General features: G+C 55.4%; 1 protein-coding gene across 1 annotated transcript; it reads left to right on the top strand.

The window, feature by feature from the left end:
- Positions 1-782: 782 nt before the first annotated feature.
- Positions 783-14,219, top strand: ITM2C (integral membrane protein 2C). Its single transcript, XM_059167744.1, has 6 exons — positions 783-1,024; positions 8,456-8,596; positions 10,433-10,621; positions 11,762-11,872; positions 12,340-12,490; positions 13,009-14,219. Exons 1-6 carry the CDS (start codon positions 905-907, stop codon positions 13,098-13,100), a joined length of 804 nt encoding a protein of 267 aa, XP_059023727.1. The 5' UTR covers positions 783-904; the 3' UTR covers positions 13,101-14,219.
- Positions 14,220-26,079: the final 11,860 nt, after the last annotated feature.

Raw genomic sequence — 26,079 nt, 5'->3', positions numbered from 1 at the left:
CAGAGTCTTGACTAGAACCCAAGCCTCCAGTCACCCACCACGCAGATCTTCCTGCCACACCAGGCCCTCCTGGATAGGGAAGAAATGAGCAACAGTGCTGGTCCCTTACTGAACCTGCAGGCTGCCCTAATCTAATCTCTCTACTCCCAGCAGCCTTAGCACACATCCCCTCAGACCCTCAGGAAGGTTCTACAGCAGTGAAAAATGAAGGAAAGAGGATGATGGATTATGAAAGAGACCTGGATGGATGCAGGATGCAGGCAGGTAGGCACCTGGACTTGAAACCTCCTCCTGGGTCTGAGACAGGTGGGGAGGAGGGAGCAGCGGACGCACCAGCGTTTCCAAAGAGGAGAGTATGAAGACGGGGAATTTGTCTAGAAGCTGTATTTGCCAGACAAACACTCTTTTAACAGAGTGTCGTGGGGTCGCTGGTCTTGGCGAGGCAGCTGGAAGGTATAAGGCTGTGAAAGGGATTGAGTCCATGCCTGATTGGACGGACAGACGGACGGACGGACGGATAGATGGATGGATGGATGGATGGATGGATGGATGGATGGTGGGTGGGTGGATGAATGGAGCGAGGGAGTGAGTGAGTGAGTGAGTGAGCAAGCGAGTGAGTGAGTGAATGTGCGAGCAAACCTCAGCCGTCCCACCGTCGGAGCTACGCGCCCCGCAGGGGTCACTGCGCGCCCGGGGCGGGGCTGGGGGAAGGGGGCGCAGACGCTCGGGTGGGGGGCGGGACGGGGCGGGGCAGACTAGAGGCGGGGTTAGGGAAAGGGACGCGCACACCAGCCAAACTTCCGGTGCCTGCAGATCGCGGAGCGGCGGTCGCACAGATAGAGACTGCACGGGCAGAGGCTGCACGGGCCGAGGCTGCAGGGCAGACGCGCGGCCGGGCGCAGCCATGGTGAAGATCAGCTTTCAGCCTGCCGTGGCCGGCATCAAGGGCGACAAGGCCGATAAGGCGTCGGCGTCGGCCGCGGCGCCGGCCCCAGCTGCCGAGATCCTGCTGACGCCCGCTCGGGTAAGAGGGGCCGGGGGACTCAGGCTGGAGTCGGAGGCAAGGCACGCCCAGCCGGCCCCGGGAACTGTTCAAGGCGTATCGGGGTCCCGGAGCCGAGACCGGAGGGAGTGAGGGTCCGGGCCTCCATCCCAAAGTGGGGAGGGGGCTTCGGTCCTCTCCTAAAGCGGCAGCCGAAAGCAAAAGTCCGAGAAGTAGGAGGGGTCTGAGTTGCTGGTCCCCAGGTGGGAAAGCGCTCGAGGTCTCTTCCAGATGTGGAGGGGCCCTAAGCGGCTGGCCCCAAGACTGGGGAAGGGGCCGGTAGGAAGAAGTTGGGGGAATGCTGGTGGGGGGTATGCGTCTGTTTCTAATCAAGAGGGAGGGGCCGAGAGTCGAGCCCCGGGTGGGGGATGGGAGGAGGGTTGGATGTTGTTTCCCCAAAGTAGGGAGGTGGGTCAGGATTGGTGGGGAATGGTTGGGGGCGGCGGGGGGGGGGGTGGAGAGTCTGGTGCCAACGAAGCGGGGGAGGGGCCGTTGACTTCGTCCCAGACGAGGGCTGGGAGTATGCTGCTGGTCTGCACCTGAATTGGTGGACCAGAAAGTGATGAAATGGAAATAAACCAGAATCGGCCCGGCTGCATGCCTGGGATTCGAGGTTTGAGGTTCGAGGTTCGAGGTTATGAGGCCAGGCCCCCGGATCTCACTCCACCCCTGCCGTCTGGACCTCCTTGCTCCCCTCTTCCTTCCTGTCCATGCTCTCGCTCTGGCCTGCTCCCTTCATTCCGCGGGGAGGCTCCTTCACTGCCCTGGTGCCCTCCCGCATCCCGGAGGCTCTTTGTGGGGGCGGGCCTCCGTGCACCCCGCCTCCTCGGGCGTCCTCCCCCTCCTTCCCCTTCCCGCCAGTCGGGGGAAGAGAAGGCATTTCCGCCAGTGGAAAACTGTCTGAGCTGCGTGGTGTCTGACCCGGAGAGGGCAGGACGCGTGGCAGGCAGGAAGGCGAGGCGAGGGGAAAGGTGGGAGAGCTGGTCCAGCCAGGCTGTATTGTACTCCGGCAAAGGTGTCCACGTAGCCATCGTTTCGGCGCTCTTGGAGTGCACCAAGCTGTCGCATCTAGACTGGACTTCCAAAGTCTTTGTCCACTCCTCCTCTCTGCCCGCTGCTAGCTTCTGATGAGGCTTCCTCAGCGCCAAGGTCCCTCCCCAGGTTTTGTGGCTCAGATTCAGCCTTTGCCTCAGATTCAACCCGGGTTGGGGGGGTGGTGCTGCAGGGGAAGACCTGGGCCCTGGCCAATGAAAGAGGGGACACTTAAGAGGGGCCTCGGAGGTGGGTGTCACATCCCCAGCAAAGATGCAGTGAGGAATGCACAGAGGAGCCACAGGCCGGCTCCCCTGCCGTGGTGTGGTCACTGCATCATGGGGGACCACCTAGGCTGGTCCATCATGCAACTCCATCTGCATCCCATGTTCAGGTGGGCTGGGGGCATTCTGTATTTGAAAACCATGGTCTGCTGCTTTAAAAGTTTGGAAGCCTCCTTCCACCCTTCACTGAGGGGTGACAGCTTCCTGCCCTGTCTCAGCTCAGGGAGGGAGCAGAACGATCTCACAGGAATGGCACACAGTGGGTGGGCCTAGATGATGCCCGCATCCCCTGGGTGCTAACTGACAGCCAGCTCCTGGCGCGGATAGCCAGCGTCCTCTCTTCCCCTCACCCAGCGTGAAATGGAAATATCAACATCTTCCCGGTGCTGTTTGTAATGGCCAGGAGCCTGCCTCCCAAACCTTCTTAGTTGTGCAGGGTCTCCTGGCTGTCTTAATTTGGCATGGAGGAGCACTGGGGGCCCAGAAGGATTAAAATTCTGGCCCCTCTAGGACAGAACTACTTATCAGTAAGTGATCATAGCCCCCTAAGGCCCCAAGGTGATACAGTGGGGGCTTTGGGTGTGACATGTTGGTTCTGCCAGTCGCCCACTGGAATTGGAGCTGGGGAAGGGGGAAGAGATTTCACTGCTCTGGGCCTGGTGTGCCCTCATGTGGTTAAGGGGCACATCCATCCTCCCCACCCTACTCCACCCCACCTTGACTTGGGAGTCTGTGGTGGTGAGCACAGCAGGTGCCCAGGTTTCCGACCTTAGGGCACTGAAACAGAAGGCAGGTGGGACAGGTGGGCCTGCCACCAGACTTCTCCTTTGTCAAGAGCATTTGAGGTTTGCCCCATGCTGATGGGGATGCCGAGGAAAGCTTATTAAGTTTCTTCTGGCCAAGGGGAACCAAGGGCCCTCCTTGGTTACTGAACTGGACTCAAAAATCAGATCTAAAGCACCAGAAGGACTACTTGGTGAACCGATGAGTTTGTGAATGCCCTGTAGATGTTCTAGGAAAATGTCCACCTGGGCACAGCCCGGGGGGGGGGGGGGGCTGGGGTGAGGCGGTGGCTGCCAGCTCACAGCAGGGCTCCCCCCTGCTTCTGAGCAAAAAACTCCAATACAAGGAGGATTCTGTCCCCAGACCTGCTGCTGGAAGGAAGTGCCCCAGTGGGCTGGGAGGGGGTGGGGATGGGGACCCAGCTGGGCCTCCAGCTGCCCTCCCTCCCCTTGGCGCTTGCCTCAGAGGTAATGAGAAGCCTGCGCTGATGGGCTGATGGGCGACTGGCGGGGAGCCAGCCTGGAAAGTGGGCTGGCCGAGAAGCATCCTCTCAGCACACGCTGACTTGATCCTTCTTCCCCTTTGGAGGCCTGCGGCTGGCGCTGGACCTCTTTGCCCAACTCCTCCGCTCTCCCCTCGATCTACCTGCGGGTGCGCGCACGCGCACGAGTGCGTGCACACTCAGGCAGCCAGGTGTAGGCTTGTGCAGACCGGACTGGGCTGGGGGTCTGCAAGAGCAGAGAGACACGTTCAACACCGTCATCTCTCCAGCAATGGCTAGTTTTCTCCTTGGCTTTGCCTTTGATTCCTGGCTTCTGCATCGCCCCCTCCCCCCCGCCTGCATACCTGGGGATCAGATTTCACTCTCCACGTCCCGGCCTCAGGCCCTTGGCGGAGGGAACCGGGTCTCCCGGAGTGGTCGGGGGAGGGTCCCCTGCCAGCCGGGAGGGCGGAGCTGACCGGGCTTGGAGCTCCTGCCCCAGGTCCCTAGTACCCGCTGGCTCTGTGGGTGAGATGAGGGACTATTGTGGGAAGGTGGTCCTGCCCCTTCCCCCCACACACACCTCGTCCTGCGCTGGGGTGGGGTGGGGGCTTCCGTCATCCCCTCCCTAGCCTGCCCTGGGCCTTCCCAGGGGCCCCTGGGCTTTGGAACACACCGCAGTGACTCTTCTCTTCCCTCCTCTATTTCCTTCTCTTTTCACTTTTCTGGGCCGGTCCCTGCATGTTTCAAGGCTGTCAGCAGACTGCCGGGGAGGCTGAGTTCCTCCTAGAAAAAAAAAATGTTTATGGTAAAATCATGGAGGCGCAGCCCAGCTCCCACCCCCCCAACACACACACTTTCCAAGTTCTCTGTCCCCCAGGAGAGCTCTTCCAGCCTCCAGCTTTGCCACTCCTCCTTTGGAGCCTCTGTTCCCTGAAGTCTCATCTTCAGTGCCAGGAAGCAAGTGGACTCAGAGCAGTGGGTGGTGTGGGAGTTTTCGGGGGTCCCGCACACGACAGGAACGGGGTTCCATGATGCCCTGTTGGCATGTACCCAGCTCTGTGGGCTCCGATGCCTCCCCCACCCCCGCCACCTCCACTCAGTGTGTCTGTCTGTCTGTCTCTCTCTCTCTCATACACAACACATTAGTGACCTTGAATCTGGTCTGCAGCCCCAGAAGCGTGCTTCTGAGGGGAACTAAAGCTGAGAAGGGCCAGGCAAGAGCCCCTCCCCCTCCAGCTGTGGGCCTGGGCTGCAGCAAGTGCGTTCCTGGCTCCCCGCCTGCCTCCTCTCAGCCGCCTGCAATTGTAGTTTAATCTGCTTGCAGTTAATTTGGACATTGTTACCGAGGAACTGTAGCTGGGGGGCTCCTCGGGAGCCCTGGGAGTCCGCTGAGTTAATGCTCCAGTTGGCTGGGCTCCCCTTAACGGCGGTGGCCCTGGCTTTGCGAAACCATTTAATGAGCGCCATTGCAGGCCTCAGTGCAGGGGCCGGAGAGGCCGGGCCCCTCTGGGTCCTGGACAGCCAGCTCACATGCCCCACACGAGTGCACAGCCAGGCACTTTGCTCAGAAAGCCCTGTTGCCTTGGAAACAGGAGGCAGTGTTTTTCTACTTTCTAAATGGAAGCCCCTTCCACCAACAGAGGCCTGGCTGCTCCCTGTGGGGGGTGGCATTTCCCTGAGTGTCCAGCATGACAGGTGAAGCAGCTGGGGTGGGGGGATGGTCTCAGGAAGCAGGCCTCTCCAGGGACTGGGTGAGCCAGGCCCCAATCCCCAGGTTCTCTGTTGTGTGGTGGGGGGACCCCATAAGCAATGGGCCTTCCCGGGCATGATTCAGGGGCCCTCCCTCCTGTGTGGATGTTGGTGTCTGAAGTCCCTTTTGTCTCAAAGCAGGGACATCCATGGCTCCCCGTCTGCCTTCTGGCAAGGTCTAGTCCTGCTTTCCCTTCCAGCCGGCTGCTCAGCCATGAGGCCTCTGGGATCTGGGCCCTGTCTGTGGGTGGGGTGTGGGCTGGGGAGGGGAGCAGGGCAGCTGTGTCTCACTACACAGTGGGGGGTGGTCAGCAGTGGTGGGATCAGGAGTTGTTAGCCCCAGACACGTGAGGCGTTTGTCCACCGCATATCTAGGAAAAGTGGGCGGTCCTCAGCCTTCCCAGTGACACCTCCCAGAGTAAGGACGCAGGGTAGTATCCAGGGGCCTCTTGGAGGCCATTTTCTCCTGGGCCGGCTGCCTAGCCACCACCATGTCCACCCCTTCCAGGCCCTCAGAAACACCCCCTCCCCACCCCCCACCAGAAGCAGAAAGGCTGCCTTCAAACCAGAGGCCTTGTTTGTGAACTTCGTTGGGGCGGACTCTGAGGCTCACTTGCTGGTGGCCCTTGACTCTGTTTTGTTTTGTTTTTAAAAGCAGCTCTTACAAGCTTGCATCTCCAGTTTTCCTGAATGCATGGCCAGTGTGCAGCCTCAACAGCTGTCCGAGGCCACGGCCCTGCCAAGGAGAGGCTCAGTGGAGAAAGATCTGCTGTGTTATCCAGTACTTCATCCTTGACAAAGGGCTTTCATGTTGTCTCTTTTAATCCCTTCGTCTTCACATTTCCAGAGAGAGGCTGGGGGTGGGGGGCTGTTGATGCTCCCCTCACAGGGGAAGGGAGTCCCTGCTGGGCCCTCTCTCAACTTCTGGTCCCTCCTCACCCCACTGCTGGTGAATGTCCCGCCCCCAGGGCAGGATCCCCCCCGCTGATGCAGGCAGCCTGGCCTGTCTCCCAGGTTGGCCATGGTTCTTTGGGACCCACTCGGGACTCTGGAGGAGTGGAAAGGCCACCATCGCATCTGCAGGAGCCTCTGGTGGGCTTGCTCCTCATTGGGCCCCCCTGTGGTAGCAGCTGTCCCCATGGGACCTTGGTTAGGGAACCACAGGGAAACCCAGGGTGCTGAGCAGATGCCAGCCAGGTAGGTGTCTCTCTGGTCTTGAACTCGGGCAGGGCTGGGGTCGTGGGAGCCCCAGCACTCAGGTAGTGAGTTCAGGGCAATGGGTTTGGCCTCCCACCCCTGCCAGGCAAGTTCCCTGGAGGGCAGACGGAGGTGTTGGGGACCACAATGGGCTGGGGCACCTTCCTGCCCCATGTCTCCGTCCCGTGGTGCAGAGGCTGGGGGCTAGCTAGCTGGTCTGGTGATGGATGTGCCGGGGGGGGGGGGGTGGAGGGGCTCCAGGGGTTTTTGTCCTTTACCTGGGTGTGGGTGAGTGGGAGAACCCCAGTCAGGGAGACATCTGCCCCTCTGATGGTACGCCCCATTGCCCCCGGAGGCTTGGGCCCCATACCCTGTATTCTCTAAGCCAGGGGGCCTTAAGGGATTGGGACCTGAGCAGCACAACAAGCCCCGTGCCCCACCCACCCCCCAGGCTAGGCCCCCTGTGCTGTGCTGAGAGATAGGGGCCTATCTGTCCCAAGTCACTTGGACCTGAGCTGTGTCCCCAGCCCCCAGGGTAAAGAGAGAGAGAACTAATGGCACAAAGGGGGCTAAGCAGGAAGTTGGCATACATACGTGGAGAAGCTTCTTGTTCCAGGCTGGAACTCCTTCCCTTACCCCACACTGCCTCCTGGAGCTCCTGGAGGCTGTGTGTTCTTGGGACTGGACTCCTCTCTCAGCCTGACTATCTGGACCCCATGGAGGAGGGATTGAATGGGGCCAGTGGAGGCCGAGGCGGGGCAGGGTCTTCTACAACAGCTCTCAAGATGGGGGAGGGCAGGGCTGGGGGGACGACAGTCACAGACATGAGAGGTGGCCGAGGTCACGCAGCTCCTGAAGGGCCTGAATCATGACACACTCAGGCCAGTCCTGCTGGTCAAGCAGTGTTCCTAAATCTACACGCACACCGTGCTCCACCAGCCCAGATGTGTGTGGCCCAGAGTAAGGTCCTTTTAACTTGCTGCTTCTTGGCAACCCCGAGGCTACTGTCCTGAGCCCGTCTGGCTCCCCGCAGCAGGTTTTTTCCAGGAGCCTCCTGCCCTGGCCTTCCTGGCCACGTTTCCCTCCTGGCAAAAGTGTCCCAGCTTCCGGAAGCCTCCATACTCCACTCTTCAGGCTCCGCTCCTGCCAGCCTGCTTGAAGCTGCTGGCCAGTTGCCAGTGTGGGGCCGTGGCTGGCCCCTTGCAGGCTGAGCTGTGCCCATGGGGATGGTGTGCTCAGGGGCTGCCCAGCTCGAGGGAGTCCAGCACAGTGCCCAGACCCCATGGGCCTCCTGCAATGCCAGCGAGCGCTCCCTGCCACGGCCTCTCGGTGGAGCCCAGAAGCCACCTCCCATGGCCCCAGTCCCCGTCTGCCCTGTGCACTGCCACCTTTGGGTGGCTCCGAAGCTTTCCCTGGCTCCCCATGGCCCAGAGCAGCCGCCCCAGCCTGCCAAGTGCACCCCGATTCCTGCAGGTTCCTGGGTCTGGTGCAATGATAAGGCCATGTCTGTGCTTCCCCCATTCTGTGTTTAAGAGAGTATACTGTGACCACAGCTGGGAGATAATGAAGATAATGGCCCGGGCAATCCAGCGGGGCCTACTTGGTCCTCGGGGGTCATTCTCTGAGGCTGCCATATGGGTCTCAGTTTGTCTTTACCTGGGAGGAGACTGGGGAGGACCTGGCAAGGCATTCCTTCCAGATGATGCTGTGTGAGTCCCCAGCACTGCCCTTCCCCCTCCCCCACCATCATCCCCGCCACCTCCCCCCAACTTTCCCAAGGCTCAGTCCTGGCCAGCACAGTGGAATCTCACTTTGGGAAGGGGGCGGGAGGATTCCGGGAGCTACAGGACCACCATCTGTCTGAGCCGGCCCTGCCACCCACAGGAGGAGCGGCCCCCCCCGCAGCGCTACAAGAAGGGGGGCTCTGTGGGCGGCGTCTGCTACCTGTCCATGGGCATGGTCGTGCTGCTCATGGGCCTCGTGTTCGCCTCCGTCTACATCTACAGATACTTCTTCCTCGCACAGGTAAGGCCAGGGAAGAGGGAGGCACTGGGCTCTGGGAAAGGCGGTGTTTGCAGGGAACTGCAGGGAGGTGTCAGGAGGGCAGCATGGGCAGTTGAGTACCAGGGGCTTGGGGCTTATAGGGGAGGGGCAGCAAGTGACCTGCCCCATGGGTGGAAGTGGGTGCCTAGCCAAGCCAGAAGCCCCGTATCCTTCCTGTATGGGGCCGCCCTGGGCAGACACCAGCCCACCTGGCCCCTTGCCTGGTCTGGGAGACAGGAATGGAGCCCTGTCCTCTTGACTCCCACGGCCCCTGATGGACTGTCCTTACTGTCTTCAGACACAGCTGAGGCCCAACAGGGAGCTCTCCCGGGAGCACAGTTAGCAGTGGGGGCGCTGGGAGGGGAATCTTTGGCCCCTTCCCGCACTGGCTCCCTGGAATGTTTTCACCAGACACTCAGATCCAGCAGAAACTAGAACTCTGGGATCCCTTCAGAGCCAAACCCTGTGCCCAAGGATCATGTTTTAAGGACTTCTGTTCCTTGGACGTTTATTTGGGTTATAAAACAAGGAAGGCAGACCGTGGGTTAATGGACAGATTGCCCACCACCTCGTCCTGAACTGCCCATGAGAGCATCCCGGGTCCCCAGTTACATGCTCCCACAGCCAGTGAGGGCCTGCAGATGGGTGGAAGAAGTGGTCACAGTCGTGGTCACAGTGACCTTGTGATCAGTCAGACCTAGGAGGGAGACGGGGCCACCAAGGTAGATCAATTACAGCTCAAAAGAATAACGGTAAGGGCAACACACAGGGAATTCCAGAGTGACAACGGGGCTGAGAATTGCCGGTCATTTATGACCCAAGTGACCCCTCCCCACCTCAAGCAGTGGTTTTTAACTTAGTTACTTCATTTTTTCCATGATAGAAATTACTGAAGAGTTTTTGTATTCCATGTGATTTTGCCCTGGAAACTTCAGCTCCTGCACACCTGCTGCCTTCCCTTCCTTCTCGTCGCCCCCTTCCCCATCGTCCCCCTCCACAGCCAGCTCCCCATATGTTCCTGGTTCTCGCTCTCCCACCCATGGGCCCTTCCTGAGGGCTCCTGGTCCCCTCTGTTCCCAGCTCCAACCTGTGCTCTCCTGGGGCTCCTCACCCCACCCCATTGGCTGGGGAATGGGGGCACCTCGGAGCAGCCTCCAAGTCTGTGCCCTGGACAGTATGATTCATGTGTGATGATTCACACACACACAGACACACACATACACACCCAGGGAGAGCTCACACAAAAAAGGAGAAAGGGCAGTTCTGCTGATAGCAGGCCTGTAGTCCCTGCACAGATGGGCGGGGGGGTGGGGGGAGGATGGCTGGAGAGGGACAGGTGGGCACAAAGGTCCACGGGCTCAGCTGCTTGGCCGCAGTCATGGCACATGCCTCCCCACCCTTGATGGGGCGTGGGGGGGGGGGGGCAATTCGGCTGGCTGTTCACATAGGGGCACAGTGTTTGCCAGGATTGCTCAGGGGGAACAGGGTCCAGGGAAGGTGGTGGGACTGGTGTGAGGCTGGCTGCCTTTTGGTGACTCTCCTGGCTCCTGAGCGCCCCACAGTTCAATCCAGGGCTCCTTTGTTTGCCCCGAGAGCCAAGGAGCCGGTCTACCTAGGACAAGGCAAAGCCGGCTCACCCTCCCTCTCCCTGACTCCCCATGTTTCTCAGTGTCTCCATCTGTGAAATGGATCTCACTGTCCCACTCTTGCCACTCGCTGAGGCCCTGGGCTCGTTGGCGTGGTGGGGTTGGCAGGGTAGGAAGGGTGGCTGCAGCGAGGGTGCCGTGTGACCGGTCTGTCTGTCTCTCCCCTCCTCAGCTGGCCCGAGACAACTTCTTCCACTGCGGGGTTCTCTACGAGGACTCCCTGTCCTCCCAGGCCCGCACACGGATGGAGCTGGAGGAGGACGTGAAGATCTACCTCGAAGAGAACTATGAGCGCATCAACGTGCCCGTGCCCCAGTTCGGCGGCGGGGACCCCGCAGACATCATTCATGACTTTCAGCGGGTGAGGCCAGCCGGGGCTGGGGCAGCCATGGTGGAAGGGTGTCCTGATGACCCAGAGCCCCCCTTCCGCCAAGGGTCATGAGAAAGGAGAACTGGAGCAAGAGGAGAAGGCCCGTGTCCCCAGTACCTCCTTTGAGTAGGTCCTGTGTGGTGGCAGGCGCTGCGGGTTAGGTTGTGCAGGATTTTAAAGACCCTGCTTTTGTTCGAGAGGTGTGTTTACCGCTGGACATGAACTAGCTGTGGTGAGTTTTGTCCTCGGCCACCTGACCGCTGCAGACACGGCCGTCATGGGCTAAGCCAGTGTTCTCTTTAACAGGGTGTTGATGTTTTCCAGAGGCATAGTGTGCCTCCTGTCAAGGGCATTAAGCATACAGCTTATTGGCTACGTGGAATCCCCCCCAGAGCAAGATTTGGATTTGTGCCAGCACCCCAGAAGGTTCCCTTGTGCCCCTCGCCCCAGCCCGTATCCCCTCCCCAGACATAACCATCTTTTGTGCTTCTTTTTTTTTTTTTTTTTTAATTTTATTTATTTATTTGGGTGAGAGCACCAGCAGGGGTCGGGGGAGGGACAGTGGGAGAGGGAGAAGCACACCCCCACAGAGCAGGGAGCCTGCAGATGCTTCACCCACCCTTCTCACGCCTGTCACCAGTGAGAAAGTCTTGAGGCCAGTGAGACACGGGCTCTCCAGCTGTTTGTCCCCGCCACCCCCGTACTTGCCTCCCAGAGCTTCCTAGGAATTCTTCAGAACAATCCCTTTGCTCTGTGTTCTGGACATTCTTGTTGCTGGAGCCCATGGGGAGCCAGGGACGGAGCGCCTCTGGCTGAGGGTCCAGGCTATCCGCAGGGGCGATAGGACCTCACGGGGTGATGAAAGACACACATGGACCATTACTGTCTTCCACAAACCCCAGCTCTGGGACCCCAGGAGATGAGCCCTTCTGACAGCTGAGGCGCCGGGCACTTGGTGTTTCTCATGTAGCGCGGGGGAGCTCCCGCAGACACGGGCGAGGTGGGGAGCAAGCATCGGGGGCATCTCCTACTGGCACAGTAGGCTGGTATCTCAGCTGGCCAAGAGCCTCCCAGCCCACCAGGGCCAGGCCCTTGCCTGCAGAGCCTGACCTGGCCACTCTTTCCACCCAGGGCCTCACCGCCTACCATGACATCTCCCTGGACAAGTGCTATGTTATTGAGCTCAACACCACCATTGTGCTGCCCCCCCGAAACTTCTGGGAGCTCCTCATGAATGTGAAGGTGAGCGGGAGCCCTCATGGCACCTTGCCGCGCTCCCCTGTGGATGCCAGGCCTGGGGCAAGGGAGGTTCCTGCTGGGGGGGCTTGCTGCCAGCTGGGCCAGGCACCCCAGATCAGCCCGTGCCCCTCCATCTTCTCCCACACCCCAAGTCAATGCCTCTCCTTTCCTTCTCCCTACCACTCTCTGCCTCCCTCCCTCTCTCGTGAAGGGCCCCAAGACCAGCTTCCTCAGCCCCCTAAGTCATGCCCCACTTTGGCAGTACAGAGAATCCCCACGTGCAGCACTGGGGCACAACCGGAAGCCACCTGGAAGTGTCCAGAGGGCGAGCCATGAGCGCCGTGGATGGGGACGTGGGCGGTGTGGACGGGCATTTCAGGTGGCGGGGGACTCTGACGGAGCAGGACAGTGGGCAGGGGAGCTGGAGAGCCCTGTGTGCTGGCCCGGCACTGAGCCCACGCCCTCCGCAGAGGGGGACCTACCTCCCGCAGACGTACATCATCCAGGAGGAGATGGTGGTGACAGAGCACGTCAGTGACAAGGAGGCCCTGGGCTCCTTCATCTACCACCTGTGCAACGGGAAGGACACCTACCGGCTGCGGCGCCGAGCTACCCGGAGGCGTGAGTGGCAGCTCCTCCCGTCCGGGCTCCTGCCCTGAGCTTTGGGCCACAGCTGTGGGCCCGGGTGCCTGGCCAGGGGGCTGTAGCCCAGCTGTCAGGGAGCTCAGAGCAGAGCAATACTAGCGGCTGATGGTAACTCAGCACTTCCCCTGGGCCGGGCCCCGGTTCACGCTCCTTACGTCCTGCTAGGAGCGTGTCTTTTGCTGTCATCTCATCGTTATTTTTGGTGCCCCTTGAAAGATGAGGCAGCGGAGGGGCAGAGAGGTTAAGGAACACCCCTGAGGTCACACAACAGGGAAGGGGGCAGAGCTGAGCTGCCTGACTCCAGCTCTCGAGCTCTCTTGTCCCTTCAGTGCACTGTCCCTGGGTGAGTCTGGGTGTCCTCACATGGGCCACCTATTCCTCCCTGCTCCCAGGCTCCAGAGGTCCCCCTCGGGTTCCAAGGCTGGTGACATCTGTGGCCCAGCCAGCTCTGGGCAGGGGTACAGTCCTCACTGAGCTTCTCTCTTCTCTCCCAGGGATCAACAAGCGAGGGGCCAAGAACTGCAACGCCATCCGCCACTTCGAGAACACCTTCGTGGTGGAGACCCTCATCTGCGGGGTGGTGTGAGGGCCTCCCCTCCCTGGCCCCACCCCTGCCCTCGTCCTTGTTTCTCTTCTGGCCACCCTGGCCCTCCTCCTTCCCCTCGCTTAGCTTGTACTTTGGACACCTTTCCATGGACGTGACGTGTCTCCTGGTTCCTTTCCAGCCCCACCCGCCTCCCTGTACCAGAGCCGTGACCTCTCGAGGCCCCACCTCTTCTGAGCTCCCAGGTTTGGGGGACAGGAGGGTGGCACGGGGTGGTTTCCATGACCACCGTTCTGCAGGCAGGTCCGCCAGGGCCGGCCCAGAGCTGCACTGGCAGCCCAGGAGATGGGCTGGATGGAGAGGCTGGGCTCATGGGGGACCTGGGCAAGGGGACAGGGCAGGGATGTGGTGCGGGGTTCAGAAATGTCTGCACAGTTGGGGAAGTCCGCAGAGGCTTGTTCCTTGGACAGTCCCGTGTCCAGATTCCCAGATCTGGGATGAGGAGGGGGGCGGGTGCCCAGGGACGGACCCACCCAGAGCACAAGGGAAGGTGGGGTCCTGGGGCTCCCCGCAGGACTCCTGTCAGTGCCTTCAGCCCACCAGCAGGAGCCTGGGAGTGAGGGGTGGGGATGAGTCTGTTAAAGCACAATCGTTCTCCGAGTGGAACCAAAGAAGAGAGGAGCCAGGGCCCCCAGGAGCACAAGCACGGGGTCCTGCGGCCATGGCCACGGGGATGGGACAGAGGGGGACCATGCTCCCCCTGTATGCAGGCAGCCCTGCGGGGCTGAGCACTGAGCAGAGCCGAGGGGGTGGGCTCGTTGCTTTCTCCAAGCTTGGAGCTGTTTTAGAAGACAATGTGGGGGAAAGGGAGAGCCACCTGGTACTTGTACACCCTGCCACCTCCTCGTTCTGAAACTCCATCCCCCTCGGCTTTGGGGGAATGCAGCCTTTTTTTCCTTTTCCTTCTCACTTTTGCATGTTTTTACTGATCATTCAATATGCTAACCGTTCTCAGCCCTGAGCCTGGAAGAGGAGGTTTCCACACCTCCAGTCAGACTCAGGTGCTCTCTGGAGATGAAACTCTGAAATGCTTTGTATATTTTCTCAACTAGATCCCTTTTCAGAAGTGTCTGTAGAACAATAAAAATCTTTGCCTTCTGACCTTGACTTGGGAGCAGCAGGGAGGGGTGGGCGCCCAGTGGGCCGAGGTGGGGCCGTTCCCGGGTTCAGCTGAAGAGGGTCCGTGTCCCCGCAGTCCTCACAGCTCACCAAGCCAGGTGGATTCACGTTGCACAGGGAGGAGGAGGAAGGGGTTTGGATACCGGAAGTAACTCACCCAAGGTCATGCTGCTTTCAAGTGCCCATAAACCACCCCATTTAGTTCCACACGCAAGATGACATCATTATTGCTTGTCCTTAAGCACAAGGACGATGTAGTGTTCTGCACGGTTTCAGGATCTGAGCTAGGTTGGCCTGAGTCACGGGGTCGTATTCTGCAGGGAAGGAAGCGGTGGGAGAGGCAGCCTAGAGCCCTGGCCGGGGTGGAGGGATGGGGGGACCCCAGAGGCAGGACCTGGGGCAAGTGTGGGTGCCGACGCCCTTGGGGCTGGTCTGGCTCAATAATCCTGTGAGGGACATGAATGACTCAGGTTAGTGCAGACACACCCTTGTTCTCAAAGACAGTCTCGCCCAGACGTCAGTCTACATGCAGTGCAATCACATAATGCTGATAGGATTTATTGTATAACTTGACACAGTTCTTTTGGGAAAGTCAACATGGGGAATGGTCTGGTAAAACCTCAGAAGGGGAAAGAACAGCCTCTGGGTATTAAGCATTATAACCTACCGTAATTAAGGAGTTACATGTAGCAAAGGAGAAGGTCAGTGGAACAATGGAGGGCCTGGAGATTGTGTTAAATGTAAGGAAATTTAATGGGGGGCATTGTGTGGGTTCTTTTTAATGGGACAGCTGGCTAACCATTTTGACAAAAATTCACCTGTAATGTTAATTCTGGAGAGACCAAAGTTTTTAAGTATGAAATGAAGCCATGAAAGTACCTAACTGATTTAAAGCCATCTTAGACGAGGGAGAGCAAATTTACGTACAGCCAAACACCAGGAAGTCCAAAGATATACAAGGGCGGCAAGCTGGAGGGAGATGCTTTTGAAACCTAGGAGACAGAAAGGGCTGTTTTCCTCTATATGCAATGTTCTTACAAACATGAACAACCCAAGAGCTAAATAGGCAAAGACTATGAACAATCTTTGCAGAGTAAGGAACTACAAGTGGGTCATTGCTTAAACATGAAAAGATGTTTAATTGCAGTGGTTTTTATTAAATATTTTACACTGTGAAGCATTTACTCCATATAAAAAGCCACATATAAGTCACAGAGATATAAATGATGAGGCATCATGACCAGCATGCATCTGGAGACCCACCAGCCAACTAATGAGACGAAAGACTGCCAGTAGCGCTGATTTCCTTGGTGCACCGCTCCCTTTGCTGCTAACAAACCACCACCCAGACTTAATGGCCCAACATAGCAGTTGACTGTTTTTCCTGGTTGCCAGGCATGGCTGAGTTTGGCCAACTCTCAGGAGCTGCTCACTCGTGCTTTGCATTTCAGCAGGGGCTTGGCTATGCTCTGCACCCAAGGTGCCCCTCCCCTCCCACGCCTCACTCAGCCCACAGCCTCCAGTCAGTACCGTGGCCTTCCTTAGAGTTTGGCAACCAAGCCCCAAGCAGGAGGAAGCCAAAGGCGTTAGTCCTCTTAAGGCCTGGAATCCAAAGTTCCAGAACGTTCTTTCATTGCATTGTTGGTCAAAGCAAGTCACAAAACCAGCCCTGACTTAAGCGGAAGGGAAGTAGGCCAACTCTAGATGGGGGGAGAAGCATTCATGCTCAGGGATGCAGGGAACGTTGGCTCCCATGTTTGGAGACACCCCCCCCCCCGCCCTACACACACACACTCCAGCCCCTCCCCTCCATATCCTGTGCGGGACACTAAGGACACATCTATTCGCTCTTTCCAATTTTTTATCATCACAACAATGCTTTAAAGAACATCTCTTTTGTAAGGCATCTGGTACACCTGTGTAAGAGAAGTGGAATATTGGGTCCCAAGTAAGCAAATGTTCAAGCCACAAAATTCTGCCATATTATCTTTTTATAAGGAATTGAACCAATTTACATTCCTACCTGTGCTGCATAGGTGTTCTTGTTCCACACCTTTGCCAATACCTAATGTTAACAACCTTTGGAGTTTTGGGTGGGTTTTTTTGTTTTGTTTTGCTGACGGACTGAGGGTAAATGGTATTTCATGATGGTTTTCATTTTCACTTTCCCAATTACTAGGAAAGTGGGACAAGTTTCATATGTATTGGATCCTCAAATTTCCTTTTCTATAAAACGCCTGTTTGTGTTCTTGGGACACCTGAGTGGAGTGGCTCAGTTGGTTAAGCATCCAACTCTTGATTTCAGTTCAGGTCATGATCTCAGGGTCCTGGGATCTGAGAGTCTGTTAGAGGATTCTCGCCCTCTGCCCCTCCCCCGACTCACGCATGCAGTCTCTATCACACACACAAATAAATAAATCTTTAAAAATAAAACAAAATGCCTTTTTTGTGTTCTTTGGCCCATTTTTCTATTAGATGCTTTGTTTTCTTCTTATTGGCTTGTTGAAGTTCTTTATATGTTTATGTGTCTTACATAATCTTTATGTATTTTGTCACTAGTGTGTGGCAAATACCTTGCCCAAATTTATGACTTGTCTTTTTCATTTTCTCTGTTGTTTCTTTTAACAGAAACTATTGGTTTTAATATAATCAAATTCATCCCTCTTTTTCTTTACAATTGTGTCTCATTGCATCATTTCAGAAATCCTTCCTATCCCAACATTGAGGAGATTTGATCTTATATTTTCTTCTAATCCTCAAGGATTATGTTATAATCCTTCTAATGTGTTGTATATTACATTTAAACCTTCCCCAGTAAATTATTCCCTGGTATGGTGTGAGGTAGGGTAACCATTTGTTCTGTTTTTATTGTTTTCCTTTCCCCGCTGAGCTACAGTGTGTCTCTACAATGCTCGAGCTTCCCTATGTGGAAGGAAAGTCTATCTCTGGGCTTTCTGTTCTGTCCTATTAGGTCTATCCTTTGGATCATAATCAGTCCATATATCTGGTAGTTCAAGTCTCCTACCTTGATTTTCTCCAGCAGCGCCATGCCTATTCTCAGCCCTTTGTTTTCATATGTATTTTAGAAACAGTTTATCAAGTTCCATGAAATGTTCTGTTGAGGTTTTAATGGACTTGTGTTGAACCTATATATCCACTTGCTGAGAACTGAGATTGTTATGATACTGAGTGCCCTGATCTATGAAAATGGTACTTGAAAAATTTACTTGGATCTTCGATCTCTTCTGTTACAACTGGATACTTTTCTCAGTAGTCATGCAGATCATTCATTAGATTGATTCCTGAGTCTCCTATATTTGTTGTTATAGTAATTATACCTCTTTGTCACTGATATACAGAAATGTAATTTATTTTTGAGTATTGACCCAGTGAATTTTGCCGAGCTGTCTTCCTTATTCTAAGACATTATCTGAGGATTCTTTTCTATTTTCTTTATAGGCCCTGTATTGATTATGAATAGGTTTTTTTTTCTTCCATTCAAATAATTAAAGATTTTTATTTATTTGACAGAGAGAGATAGAGAGATCACAAATGGGCAGAGAGAGAAGGGAAGCAGGCTCCCCGCCAAGCAGAGAGCCCAATGTGGGACTTGATCCCAGAACCCTGAGATCATGACCTGAGCTGAAGGCAGAGGCATAACTCACTGAGCAACCCAGGCGCCCCTCTTCCATTCATATAATTGAAACATGTCTTTTTCTTCTCCTACCTCACTGAGTAGAAGCTCTGGTATCATGGTAATAGTCCAAACCTTATTTGTTCTTGATTCTTTTTTTTTTTTTTTTTCAAGATTTTACTTATTTTTTTTACAGAGATCACAAGTAGGCAGAGAGGCAGGCAGAGAGAGAGGGGGAAGCAGGCTCCCCGAGGAGCAGAGAGCCCAATTTGGGGCTCGATCCCAGGACCCTGGGATCATGACCTGAGCCGAAGGCAGAGGCTTTAACCCACTGAGCCACCCAGGCACCCCACTGGTCTTAATTCTTAAAGACAGTTCATCTTGAGCATCATTTTAGCTATAGATACTGGGAGAACATTCTTTTTGAAGTTAATTGAAGAAGTCCTCAATTCCTAGTTTGCATTTTTTTAATCAGGATATACGTTGAATTCTTTTATCACATTTTTTCCCCACACTTACCAATATGATGATTTTTTCCTCTTTTAATATGTTAATGTGGCGTATAACATTAATAACTGATTTAGTCATAATGGATTATCTAGTTTCTACACTATTGGATTCTGTTTGCTAATATTTCATTTAGGAGTTACTGATATATGTTTATTAGGAAGGCTGACCTGTAATTTTCCTTTCTCATGCTCTTCTTGTAAGGCTCCAGTATTAATGGTTCACTGGTCTTATAGAATGAGCTGGAGAGATTGTTTTTATGGTTTGGTTTGGTTTGGTTTCAGTTTAATAACACGCAGTCTTCTCAAGTGTGGACAAGCCCTCTTGTATCGGTAATGGTGATAATTTTTGGCTTGACAAGAATCAGATTTTAAAATTTCAGAAATTTCACTGCTAGGAATTTACCATATGGATATACTTAAACAAGTATACAGAAAAATATACATACTGGATATTTATTGTTGTAATAGCCAGAAACTGAAAACAAAAGTCCCTCCACTGGGACTGACTTTTTTGAAAAGTGCAGTTATTTATTTATTTTTGGGGCCATTATAAAGAATGAGGTAGAACTATTTGTGCCAATGTGTAAAGTTCTCCAAGATCTATAATTAGGGTAAGGCAGATGGCAGAGCTAGAATATATATCCCATTAGTGAATTTTCTAAAAGATAACTCTATGGATGTGCATCTACTATTTCTAGAAGGATACTCAAAGCCAAGTCACACCAGTCACCTCTGGAGAACAGGGATGGCGGGGAGCTGTAGGACTCTCTATCCTTCCATGTCATGCAGATATATCCTTTTCATAATTTAAGCATGTGTGAGCATATATTTATACCCACACACCCTGCAGCTGGGGATGGGGGAGGGCCTGCTGGTTGAGGGGATGCCCTCTCGGTCCGCCAATTAACCCACAGTCTCACCCGTTCCCCCTCTGGCTCTCGAGGTCTGTCACCTTCCTAGAAAGCAATACTCATATTAGGCCCCGGTCTGGCCTGAAGAATAAAGTGGTTGGAAATGTTAAGTCGACACATATAGGGAGCTCTGTAACCTCACACAAGTGTTGCTATGGAAACCAGAGTCTGGGCGGTCTCCATGGAAACCCTTCTCAGCCTTCTGCCTGAAGGAGTTACCACCCACTGGTGTTGAAGTCTTCGCAGGAGTTTCAATAAATGCTCAGGAAGAAAATGGCAACCAGGTCCCTGCCCACCCTAGGGACATCTGGGGAGCTCTGGGCACCACTCGCTGCCTGCTCAGGAAGGAGAATGGGTCCGTGTCCGAGGGGAGCCTAGCACATGTGACACCCTAGGCTGTGTGCGCCGTGTCCCTGGAGTGGACATGGGGCCCGTGTCTGGAGGGTCCAGGGCATCCAGACTCCTCTACTGGCCACTGGCGGGGTGAACTGATGCCACCTCGGGGCTCCAACCTGCCCCTCTACATAATTGCAGAGTTGGAACTGAGTCACTTCGAACATGGTCTGCGTGCGACCGAGCAGCATGGGGCTCAGAGGAGGGAGACCTAACAATGACTGGTCAGCCTTCCCGGGGATTCATCCGAGCTTTGCAGAACCATGAGGAGGCATGGCAGGGCAAGAGAAAAGGGCAGCGGGGGAAGGGAAGTACACCCCAAGGGCCAGAGGCCTCCTACAGTAGTGCGATACAGCCATTGGCCCTCCTGGCACTGAGTCCCTTAAGGAGTCCTAGGGCCTGGAAGGAGGCTCAAAGCCCAGGGCGTGGGGTGCCAGGGATGGGCAGTGCTCTTCCAGGACCGTGGGGGACACCCTCATGCTGCTGCCCACCACTGGTGTCTCATCCTCGCCACATGCCACCCATGCTCCTGCAGCCAGAGCCACAGAACTGGGAACACGGGAGCCGATGAAGGTCCCCGTGCCAGTCTCCCACCCCAGAGATAGAGTCTTGTGGCTGGAAGCCATCGAGTCCTATCTGGCCGGCCCTGCAGGAGGACTGCTGAGAAGAGGGATGGCAGTGAGGAAACGGTGTGTGTGTGTGTGTGTGTGTGTGTGTGTGACTTTGACCAGCCCCTTCGTCCAGCACTTACTGAGCAAGGCCCTCAAGTGCCCAGGCCTTTCACGGATTTATTTTGCTCATTTCTTGCATGATCTCTGGGTGAGTATGAATTCCACAACCAAAAACTCAGGCCTCCAAAAATGTATTTTTATTTTCCTATAATAATCTATTTTTGGTTTTTTGTTTGTGTGGTTTTTTTAAAAAGATTTTATGTATTTATTTGAAACAGCAAGAGCACAAGCAGGGGGAGAGGCAGAGGGAGAAGACAACTCCCCACAAAGGAGGGAGCCCAATGGGGACTCCATCCAGGGACCCTGGGATCATGACCTGAGCCCAAGGCATTCGCTTAACCAACTGAGTCACCCACGTGCCCCTATACTCGTCTATTCTGTACAACAATCAAGCTTTCAAGTCCCCATTCATCCCAGTGGCAGAGGATGGAATCTTGGTCATTTGGGGATAAACTCGACCATTACTTCGCTTTCAAGTAAGGGTTCACCCTTTAAGTAAATATTAATTTGCACCCCTGCCCCCAGGGCCCACCATTAGAACCATGTTCTTGAACTTGGGGTCTTCCCACCAACACAGTCTGAGGGAGACAGCGGCTCTCTCCTTATCTAATTGCTAGAAATGTGAGGGAGGGGACAGCCAAGATGCCATCACCCAGCATCCATGGGCAGGGAGGCGGTGACGTCCTCTCTGTGGTCCTGTCGCCTGCTTTCAACTGTGGATTCCTTGTGTCACCTCCCAATTACTGATGACAGCAGCAGTTTCCCCCGCCTTCCAGGGATTCTCTGAGCCACGCAGCGCCCTGTCCATAAATCTCTTTCTGCTCAATTAGCTAAAATTCTTCTGTTGCTTGGGGCCCAGTGTCGCTGAGCAAAAGAGCCTTGAGGGAGATTACAAGAACACAGCTTCGTGCTTTCTTCCCCACTTCCTTTTCAAACCTGCTCTGCGGGGTTGGTTCTCCCCCCACCGTGGGTGAAATCAAATCTAAGTAAGATTTCGTGGTGGTTTTGGGGGTGGGTTTTTTTTTTTTTTCCCGGTTTTTTTTTTTTTTTTTGGCTCAACCCAAGAGAAGAAAAATTCCTTGGGTCACTTTTACAATAAAAATCCGATTTCAGTAATTATAGTGTCTAGTTAGGAAAAATAACCCAGATTCCAAAGTTCATTTGAAGCTGAAGCTGCTTCCCTCCACCAGCTGAAAACTGTGCCCCGTGGGCAGCCTGCAGCTGGCGAAGGAGAGCTTGGCCAGCTTCTCCTCTGCCTTCCCTGCCTGCTGCTCCCACGCTCCCCCTTCCTCACAGGCTGCTCAGGGGGAGGGCTTGGTGCTGGAGCCCCAGTTTTGGGGGGAGGCTCCTGGGGGAGCCTTTCACCCCACCCCCACCCTCACTGCAATTCAGTGCAGGTGAACAGCTCTGCCAGCTCAGGTCTCCTCGGGCGGGAGCTAGGCAACCAAGACCAGCTACCGGAACATTCCCACATCCTTAGTTCATTGCCACCGGCTACCAGAACGTGGGCCTTTCCTGGCTCTGTGCTCCAAGCAGACCAGCCCCTGCCACAACCTGCCACCAAAGCTTGGCCACAACCTGCCACCAAAGAAAGCTTCCTCGGGAGCCTGTTGCACACTCAGCGCACCCCCCCCCCCAACATCAGGACACACCTATCAAGCTCTCCAGCAGCCTTATGGAAACCCTTCTCCCCAAGCAAAAGACAGGGGTGTGGGTTGTGGGACTCTGATCCTTCTCTCCCTAGAAATGTTCTGCTCAGTTAATAAGCCCAAGTAAGGGTGGGCACAGACCAGGAGGGCACAGACCAGGAGGACCTAGACCTCCCTCCCCCACCACAGCTCCCGCCCAGGACTTCACTTAACCTCTCTGACTTCTTTTTGTCTCAGCTTATGGGGCTTTCATGGACATTTGGACGGCAGGTGTGGGGAGGTGGAGAGTGAAAAAACCCCATTAGGTTTACTCGGGGCTAAGACCTTGCAGGGTCCCCTGTGGGCATCCCAGGCAGTAGGTTCTGAAGCTGAGGAGGGCTGGAACCATGAATCTGACCTGAGACCAGCTCTTTGCACCCCTGGCTGGCTGGGAGTTCAGGGAACCCCTGAGGAGGAATGCTGTGAAGCCTCGGGCTCCTGGGAACGGAGAACCAAGCTGCATCCCAGACCCAAAAGGAAGTCTGTGCAGCCTCACTTCTGGGAGGACGCTCGGAGCTCCAGAGGACACCCTGCACACATGGCAATGTTGGCCATAGAGCCCTGGACAGTTGCCGTAGGAGATTGGACCCTGGGCTACCAGACCTGTGTTTGAATCCTACTGTGCCACTTAAACTGGCCGTGTGATCGCTTTGCTTCTCTGTTCCTGCATAAAATAAACGCTGCAAGACCCATGACTGAAGAGAGGAAGCATTTGCTCGAGGTTTAACAGTCTGAGCAGGGCTCAGGGGGACAGCTGGTTTTTGCCTTCTGCGTCATCAGCAGAGTGGTCTTGATGGAGGCAAGAAGATCTGCTGCTAAGAGAATCACATTCCGAGCTTGGCTGGGCCATCGACTTCCTCCCAATGGGCCTCTGCGCCAGACTGCCTGGGCTTCCCCACACCCCGGGGGCTGCGTTCCAACCGGGAGGAAGCAGAAGCTTCCAGGCCTTCTTAACACCCCAGGCTTGGAGGCCCCAGCCCACTATCTTTTCATTCTACTGGGCAAAGCAGCTCTGGGCCTAATCTAGATTCAGAAAGAGGGGACATGAGAGCCACCTCCTGAGGGGAGGGAAGGTACACATGCACAAGGGAGGGGCACAACTGTCGGGGCCATCCTCAGATAGCAGCGGCTATGGCGACAGGGCACTTAAGCAAGTTACTTAAGCTTTCCTCATCTCAGTTTCCCCTTCTGTAAACTGGGGCTAACAATATCGTCCCCCCCCACTTGGCTGTCCATAGGACTAATTAAGCTCTCGGTTGAGCTCACAGCAGTTGGAAGAATGTCCAAGAACAGCTGAGAGCTCAAAAGAATTCAGCGTTAAGTATCAGACAATCCTGAACACACCCCACGTCCAGGAGATGGTGGCATTCCCATTGGTCCTTTGGGCCTCTGCCTCCAACATCTCCTCTCCCTGTCTCCCACCTGCGTCTAGTGTCCTCATCTGAGATCACCCCCGCTCCCCCCCGCCCCCCACCATCCACAGCAACAAAGTCCCTGCAGGTCTCAGCTTTGCTCCTGAGTGTCTCCTGAGTGTCTCACTCAGCCACCACCAGATAGGGCATTTAGGCCATCCATTTCTATAGTCTGAGGCTCACACGTGCCCCCCCCCCCATCCTGGGGGACATTGCCTCCACTTCTGCCACCGGACGTGAAGCCCCTTGTTCAGAAATGCCCAGTTCAGGGGGACAGGGCCTGCCTGGGCTGTGGAGACCAGGGGAATTGTCGTCTGCGGGGGAAGGGGTGAGATGCAACTGATATGAGCAGTGCTCCGTTATCCCAGGGGTCACAGGACGCCCTAGCCCCTGACCACCCAGGCGCACCTGCCCTCCAGGCCCCCTGTGTGGGTGGAGCCCCAGTGCCCACCCAGGTTGCTCCTGCCCCACACGAACCCCTCAGGGCTGAACTGCCCCCCACAGCCTGCCCAGCCAGCTCCAGAGAGGGCCTCCTCCAGGAGGGCCTGAGCTACCCGTTCTGTTCCAGCCCACGGTTACCCAGGAGACTGCTGTCACCGAGGATCCCTGGGCCAGGCTTCGCTGAGCAGAGATTGTGCCTCAGAGACCAGGAAAATTTCCAGTTGGATCTGCTCCGACTCTGCCTTTGTGCTCTTGCCTCTTGTCATTGCTGCTTAATAAAACTTGCATTTACCAGAACTGGGGCAAGCACTAAGTGGAAAGGACAGTATTTTGGTGACTTGTACCGAGTCCCAGGGCTTGGGTGGCCCCCTCCCTCGGGCTGCTCGGAGCTGGGGGAATCCGATGGCCTGGCTTAGGAGAGCTGTCCTCCATCCAGCAGTTTCGTTGGGTGGCTTTGTTGGGGAGCGGGGAGCGAAGGGGGCAGCGCGAGGGCCCCAGGCAAAAACACTGCACACTGCTTGTTCTTGGGAGTCTGGAGCCTTAAGGAAGCCCCAGCACTACCTCCACTCCCGTCTCCTCACAGAGAGAGTTGGCACAGGTTTCCTAGCTGTTAAAAGAAGTTTCCCTGTGCATCATTCAAGCCTACCCTGGCTACAGGCTGGGGTAGAACCAAAAAGGAAACGTGAGGAGGTGATATCAGTCATTCATTCAGCAAGTGGTTTGGAGCCCTGCTGTGTGCCGAGCACGAGCGCTGTCTGGGGAATAGGGACAGACAGCTGGATGCTGGCCCTCCCCGCTGGGAGCACACAGAACTGCGAGTCAACCTCCGCCCTGATACACCTGCACTTAACCTGAGACACAAACACAGGCTCTCAAGCACAGCGGGGGAGCCTACAGCGTGTCTCCTTGGGTGGTGACTCCCCTGTGTCGCTCTTTTCACCTCTCTTTTTGACTCTGGCTAACTTCCCATCAGATTGCAAAAGGCTTGACCTTCCTGCACAGGGAGAGGGTGACCAAGCCCCACACAGAGCCACCATGGGCCACCCTCTCCTCACCTGACCTTGAGACCAAGAGATGCAACCCAGCTCCTTGGGCTCCATGACTTGTGGCTCTGGCTTGGAGGGGAAGGCTGGGGTTTGAGCAGGATATGGTGAGATGAGCAGAGCACAGGGTGAGAACAAAGCCACCCGCCTTCCTCCAGCTGTGGGCTGGGGACGGGCAGATCCTGGGTCTTTCCAGGTGTTCTGCCATCCATCTACTTCTGCCATCCATCTACAGCCCTCCAGATCTTTTGGCACAATTTTAACCCTCGCTGTTTATCTTGCGATCCCCACCACAACACCAAAGTGCTCTGTTTTAGAATTTCTCTACTACAGGCCAGAAAACAAACGTCCAGGAGTTCATGCCTTCTTTTAGCTTAATGCCATATTTGCAGAGCAATCTCTGAAGTCCACTCTGGGTTCCACAAAAAGGAGCTCCTTCTGCTTCTTCTTTTCGTGGAAGCTAAGGACTTGGTTCTCACTAGAGACAGTGAACCTTCCCTCAACCCAGTGATGGCCCCAGCCCTGGTTATCTCTTTGTGCAAATGGCCATTAATCCTGGTCCCCACTTCCTTTGGAGGTTGGAGCCTCGCTGGTCAGTAGAACGACAGTGGTCCCTCTAGCTTTATCCTCCCCACCATACCCTCAAGTTCCCTCTGCATCAGACATGTCCATGGGCTACTTTGGACCTCTCTCACTTATCTTTGGGCCACTGGCCACCACCCCGGCCACTGCAGAGACCCCCACCCCTTTTGTGTGCACTCGGACCAGCTTCCTCCACGCACAGCCCAGTGGCCTCTGGTCCACGCTGTGCATTTCTTGCCTCCAGGGTTTCCCTGGATATTAGGGAATGAGACACAGCATCCCCTCTAGCTCAGCCAGAAGTCCAGACAATTAACAACAGCAAGGGAACCAACGTGAGATGGAGCCTGGGGACAAATTCTTCTCCTTTTCTCCTCTGGAGGATGATGCTGAGCACCAGTGATTTATACGGCTTCTCAGAGGACGGTCCCACAAGATCGATCAGCCAGCTAGGTTTGTCACCAAGCCATGGCCAGCTCCATGCGGCACTCTGGAACTGGC

The sequence above is a fragment of the Mustela lutreola genome, chromosome 3, assembly GCF_030435805.1.
Source record: "Mustela lutreola isolate mMusLut2 chromosome 3, mMusLut2.pri, whole genome shotgun sequence".
Classification (NCBI taxonomy): Eukaryota; Metazoa; Chordata; class Mammalia; order Carnivora; family Mustelidae; genus Mustela; species Mustela lutreola.
Note: the sequence above shows the minus strand (reverse complement) of the source record. Positions and strands in the feature narration are given on the sequence as shown.

Excerpts from the sequence above, each read along its gene's own strand:
- ITM2C (XM_059167744.1), top strand. The coding sequence starts at position 905 with ATGGTGAAGATCAGCTTTCAGCCTGCCGTGGCCGGCATCAAGGGCGAC. Across the intron at positions 1,025-8,455 it reads TCCTGCTGACGCCCGCTCGG|GAGGAGCGGCCCCCCCCGCA; the intron begins GTAAGAGGGGCC and ends TGCCACCCACAG. Across the intron at positions 8,597-10,432 it reads GATACTTCTTCCTCGCACAG|CTGGCCCGAGACAACTTCTT; the intron begins GTAAGGCCAGGG and ends TCCCCTCCTCAG.